Source organism: Solanum tuberosum, unplaced genomic scaffold (genome assembly GCF_000226075.1).
Source record: "Solanum tuberosum cultivar DM 1-3 516 R44 unplaced genomic scaffold, SolTub_3.0 scf00772, whole genome shotgun sequence".
Lineage (NCBI taxonomy): Eukaryota > Viridiplantae > Streptophyta > Magnoliopsida > Solanales > Solanaceae > Solanum > Solanum tuberosum.
Window position 1 is genome coordinate 77074 of NW_006239747.1, and position 6384 is coordinate 83457.

At 38.1% G+C, this 6384-nt stretch overlaps 1 protein-coding gene across 4 annotated transcripts; it reads right to left on the reverse strand.

The window, feature by feature from the left end:
• Positions 1-784: 784 nt before the first annotated feature.
• On the reverse strand, positions 785-5864 carry LOC102601384 (uncharacterized). Of its 4 annotated transcripts, none has more exons than XM_006367543.2 (4): positions 5010-5864; positions 2832-2871; positions 1236-2795; positions 785-1153 (listed from the first exon to the last, which is right to left on the reverse strand). In XM_006367543.2, the coding sequence occupies exons 1-4, from the start codon at positions 5658-5660 to the stop codon at positions 1137-1139; spliced, it is 2268 nt and encodes a 755-aa protein (XP_006367605.1). In that variant the 5' UTR covers positions 5661-5864; the 3' UTR covers positions 785-1136. The 4 variants fall into 4 exon arrangements, with proteins under 4 accessions (XP_006367605.1, XP_015161013.1, XP_015161014.1 ...); XM_015305527.1 differs by having other exon boundaries at positions 1236-2260; positions 2333-2871; XM_015305528.1 differs by having other exon boundaries at positions 1236-1766; positions 1839-2871.
• Between the last annotated feature and the right edge of the window lie 520 nt (positions 5865-6384).

The following is a 6384-nucleotide window of genomic DNA, read 5'->3' on the forward strand; positions in this document are numbered from 1 at the left end:
TTAGAACTTGATTGTGCTTGAACTGAGAATTAAATGACTTACATAAACTTCTTTCTTGATATTTCCCTTGCGCTTTTTAAAATTTCCTGGATGTTCGAAATCAAACATATTTTTTCAAGAAAAGAACATTTTATTTTATTTCTTTACTTAAGATGCCATATCTTAGGGAAAATCAATAGCTTAAAGTGAAATATTACCTTATCATCAAAATTATCAGAGTTCTCTTATTTTTCTCAGTAATATATTTATCAAAACAAGAAAATACTAATGAGAAGCCTTGTATAGTCAAATCTTGTTACAACTTGTAATACCATTTCACTATAATGACTTAATCTTTCCAAAAACAATTTCTTATGTTTTACTTTACTTTTTCTATAATAACATTCTACCTTTTCTCTATAATAGCATTCTACCTGTAATAAAGTAATTGCATTCCATATGGTGGTACACTCTTTGTCAAATTACCTTTACGTATCAGTCATACTAAAAAAATTGTGTAATAATTATCATTAATGACATGTAAATTTCAAGTCTGAATATCTAAATGAAAAAACTATATTTAAATGGCATATGTCAATTACAGTCATAACTTCACAAGAAAAACTACCGGTGTTTGCCTTCTTATTTTGTTTTGATTAAATTGGTTAACAAATACATTCCTTCTTCTTGGTAGACAAAAATATGAAACTATTTTTTTTTTGTTTATAACAGCTAAATGAAATCTAAACATCAAACTACACCTTAATTCTTCTCTAAGCACTTTCACTACCAAGGAGGCAGACAATAACAGTAACAGTAACTACTACGTTCTCAGACTTGAGACTGGGAAAATTACTTCAGAACTTGTTTGAGTAAAATTACCAGCTGGCTTAACAATTGTAACTTTCTGAACTATCCCCGTGTGTGAAAGGGGGAGAAGAAAACAAGCCAAAGCTCGCGCCTAACACTGAGCCATATATGTAATTATCACCATCTGATCAGAGGTAGGACGCCAACAACATCAACTGCAAATGGACTGTCGTCACCTGCTGAAAACCTGCATTTACATGATCAGATGTAGTAGTCACCCAGATTATTCACAGATTGGGCGTCATTTCTCTACGCACTGCAGGTATAGTTGTTACCTTTCTTCCATATCAATTCAAACTGACTCCTGCAATGCATTCTAGTGGTCAATATTCAGGAAATTTCTTACTTTAAGGTTGGAATTTTTTGCTAAGAATCAGAAACCACACCTGTCGCAGAAGGCACAGCATTTTCATTTTGAGGAAGAAGAGAAGCACCAGCAATGGGATCTGAAGCTTGAGCACCATTCAAAACTTGTTGAGCACCCTGTGAATGGTGTAGGGAATTTGTGACGGGATTAGGCGGATAAATTGCTTGAAGTCCTGCTTGTCCATATATAGGGTGGTGACCTTCAACACACTTGAGCGCTGACTTGTGCTGTCTACCCAAAAGATGTTGTCTCAGAATCTCCCGTGTATCACATTGCACATTACACAGGTCACACATCAAAGGAATTGCAACATTAGAATTGGAAGGTTCAATCGCCAGCCTCCTTGCTTTAGAAGCTTTATTTTTCTTCCTTCCACCAACTAACGTCTTACGTTTCACACTGGACCTCTGATTTCCAGATTGATTCATCATAGGTTTCTTTTCCGGTGAATCTCGATTTGCATCTTTAGGTGGATCAGCTTGTTGTGCATTATTGATTTTCTGTTCAGTTACTAATTTATTTTCAGAAGATGAAGTATCTAAAGGAATATTTTGTGGTGGATTCTGCTGAGTCTCTTCTTCCACAAGCAAGTTATCAGGCTTCATGTCTGTTAAAGGAATATTTTGTGGTGGATTCTGCTGAGTCTCTTCTTCCACAAGCAAGTTATCAGGCTTCATGTCTGTTAAAGGAATATTTTGTGGTGGATTCTGCTGAGTCTCTTCTTCCACAAGCAAGTTATCAGGCTTCATGTCTGTTAAAGGAATATTTTGTGGTGGATTCTGCTTTGTCTCTTCTTCAGCAAGCAAGTCATCAGGCTTCGTGGCTGTTAAAGGAATATTTTGTGGTGGATTCTGCTGAGTCTCTTCTTCCACAAGCAAGTTATCAGGCTTCATGTCTGTTAAAGGAATATTTTGTGGTGGATTCTGCTTGGTCTCTACTTCAACAAGCAAGTCATCAGGCTTCATGGCTGTTAAAGGAATATTTTGTGGCGACTTCTGCTTAGTCTCTTCTTCCACAAGCAAGTTATCAGGCTTCATGGCTGTTAAAGGAATATTTTGTGGTACATTCTGCTTAGTCTCTTCTTCCACAAGCAAGTTATCAAGCTTCATGGCCGTTCCTGGTTCTAAATCACCAGAAGGTTTCTGCACATTCTCGACATCACTAACAGTTCTGTTTTCATTTGCTTCCAATTTTTCCAAGTTCCTTTTGTGCCGCTTTCCATTCAAGTGCATCTTAAGGATGCCCAAACAACCGCAATCAACATTGCACAGGTCACACCTACCAACTCCAGCAGAATTACTAACTTTATCCCCCCTCCTATCACCACCTTTACTCTGACCATCACCCCTCCTTCTATCACCACCTTTGCTCTGACCATCACCCCTCCTTCTATCACCACCTTTGCTCTGACCATCACCCCTCCTTCTATCACCACCTTTGCTCTGACCATCACCCCTCCTTCTATCACCACCTTTGCTCTGACCATCACCCCTCCTTCTATCACCACCTTTGCTCTGACCATCACCCCTCCTTCTATCACCACCTTTGCTCTGACCATCACCCCTCCTTCTATCACCACCTTTGCTCTGACCATCACCCCTCCTTCTATCACCACCCATCCTTCTACCACCACCCTTATCTAATGATTGACCAACCTGCAGAAGTAGCTTCATGTGAACATTCAAGACTTCAACAGCCAGTTCCAACAAAATGGATTATTAAAAGTGGTGGAGGAAATGGGAATGTGGCTAGATCTGCAAAATATCTAATGGCCGTGTGATTATATATCATATCACACAAACCAGAAAACTTTACAGCCTCACCCCTGGCCTTGTCTACATTGCTAAATAGTTACTCCATCATTGCACATTTAATCAAAGTTTTGACAAGATAAGACAAAATTAATTGTTAGCATTATGATCATGATAAGAAGAATAAAGCAGACTCAAAATGAAAAAAAGATCGACCATTTGGTAGAATAGGTAGCAGCTCAATGTATATGCCTATATGGATGGGTTCTGGTAAATGGAAAACATTTATCTCATAATATTAAGTTTTAGCAGAACAGTATGATGGCAATAAGTAGGATTTAAATGTGTATCACATGGATCTATTTCATTTCTGTCTGAGCTAAGCCTGCCAAACATTTTTTTACTTCCATGAAGAAACTCTCTCCACATTCTTGGCCCTTCTTCTCCTTGCTCAAGGTTGAATCTGAACTAACCTTTAACCGTTCCAAGCAACAGCAAGAATAGGCTACTCGAATAACAACTACCAGTTTTTATCTTCTTCTACCTCACCGACACTTAAATTTCACCATTTTGACGGGCATAATAATCTCAAAACAGCTGAATTTAGAGCATTGTTCACTAAGTGTATTTTCAAAGTATAAAGTTTCCACGGCACTTTCACCTCCACAAGCACAGCCAACCATTATAGAAGATGTTGAGACATTGTCACATCTCAACAAATGATTAGGTGTTGCCACATCTATATAAATAGGGAATGTTTTTTCCGTTCTCAGACTCATGAATCACATGATATTCTATCACGAACCAAAGACGACGCCCAATCTTGTAGAAGGAAGAATTTCCAATAACACAACCAATAGCATTGCAAATGCAGTAAGTACAAGGGCGGATGACTGGTCTACTTGAAACTTTAGTAAAATGGATTTTAGGTTAAGCTAATCTCTAAAAGCAAATGGGCATGGTCTACAAGTAGCTTCTTCTATCATAATCCCCTCTAATGAATTCTTTTAGCACCCTATTCTTTTCAACAACTAGAGCTCGACCTGAAGTAATATAATTGCCGACTAATAGAATACTTCACATGACTTTTGAGTAAAAAGGTCACAAGTTCATGATTGCAGACATACCAACAGTTGTGTTAGAAAATTCAATACATCAGAAAGCCAAAACAACCCACATGATTACTCCAACAGCTATAGGCATGCTCATCAACACTTGACAGATAGACTCCTACCTAGGAAGATGGTCTGGTACATTTTCTTACTCCTTCCCCCCTAACTCCATCTCTCATGGTGTCCAACACTCGTCATGCTTTCTAGGCCATTGTCCTCAATCTATTAGTAATCGAAGATAACTACTTACAGAAGTCCAAAATTTCAGTTGCTCGGTCATACAAAGGCACTTAAGAAAGATTCGATAAGAACTTCAACAATGCAAAAAGGAACGACAATTTCTCTATAATTCATGCAGGAAAAGAACTTGAGAATAATTCAAGCACGCATTCTGCAAAATCCTCTACACATGGTGGATAATAAGTTCTGTAAAACCTGAAAACCACTCTAAAATCAAGATACAATCGTCATGAAGTAAGAGAAATGAAATTCACATATAAGTCACTGTTGTCAAAGGCTCTCTTGAGGTGCGCTTAATCCAAAAACTAGGTGCAAAATAGGTTTTGTACTTCACCTCGTCTAAGCTGTGCTTTACTGCAGGCACTAAGGCACATACCTCATTGTTCATGAGCTCTGCCTAGAAGACAGAGCCACCAAATAAAATCATTTCACCTAATTGTAACTTTTTCTATTTGGTTTTCTACATAACTGTGGTTTGGGCTTACAGTTATTTTTCTTGAACTACCTATATTCTTGCGCTTTTATTCACTAAAGTCATTCTTTATAATTGCATTTTCACATAAAGCCTTTAGCTTTGCGGCTTTGATAACACTGATATAAGTTATAACATAGTTCAGAAAAAGGAGAAAAAAAAACTGATTGCTCAAAACACGAAGACGAAATACTTATTACTTGACAGAGACGACTTACATGAGAATGCAATCCAGATGGCCCCGCCCCATTTCCAGGAAATGCACCAGATCCCAGACCCGGACCCGTATAGGCACCCGGTCCTCCAATCACGGGTCCGAACCCTTGAGCCTGGGGGTACCAACTCTGGCCGTGCAATCCACCCGTGGCCGTCAGCCTTTCCGCTGCACCCACGGAACTTGCTAACTGGTTCAACTGTGCCAACGCTGCCACAGGATTCATCCCTAGCCCAATCCCGTCTGTCCTTTGGGGCAAGTGATAACCATTCTGCTGATTCGGTAACTGAAAGTGCGGTTGCCCATGTGATGCCGAAGAGGGTTGAATTGAAACCCCTGGCGGATGAATTGGGGGTTCTTGATGATTCCATTGTTGATGGGCTTGTGGGTGTTGTGGTGGATATGAATTTGAATAATTGGGAGGGTAATACGATGAATATTGGTGTTGGGGTTGTTGATGATGATACTGCGGCTGCAGCTGCTGTTGTTGATGATGATATATCTGCGGCTGTTGTTGTTGATGTGGGTCTTGATAATTGGAGTAATATGATTGACGATCATAGGCTTGAAAACGAGATGGGTTGTAGGATTGTTGTTGGGATGCAGGATAAGAAGGATATTGGTTTTGCTGAGATGAAGAAGAAGAAGAATCCATGGAGCTTTAGGGTTTATTTGCTTGCAGCTGTTATGATTTTTATCTATCAACCAAGAAAGACTGAGAAAATGATTTCTAAATCTGAATTCAAATTCCAGAATACTAATTATCAAGAAAACAAACGGGCCACTATAAAATCATAGAGAGAAAAAAGCCTAAAATCGTCCCTTAAGTTTACGCTCTCAAGCAAGTCGTCTCTATTCTTATCATATGAAGCACAAGTAGTCCTTTTATATGCATATAATTCATATACATATGTTCTATATGTCAAATCGCGTGAGATTTGCTACGTAGAACATGTGTATTTACTTGTTCAATTTTATGATAATTGAAGTGTAAATTACATATGTAGGTTCCTTAGCTATATTTGTAGCCAATCCTATTTAGGAGATTGCTTATGAATGTAGGTTTCTACCTATTTTTTGCCTACTTAAAGGGCCGTTTGTGCTTCATATGATTTAGAAAAAAAATGGACTTTGATTTAGAGCCCAAACTTAAAGGGACATTTTTGAGTTTTTTTTCTCAATCTAGGACATGTCTTCTCTTTAACTTCACCAACCAAGGAGGAAAACATAAAACTTCAGCTATATATATTTATGAAGCTTGTCTAATTTATTTTTTTAAGGCATGATAGTTTAAGACTTCCTAAACTCTATGGTTTATTCGGTGCATACCTAAATTTATTTCTATCCTAATTATTACTCTTTAAATTTGGCATTTTGAT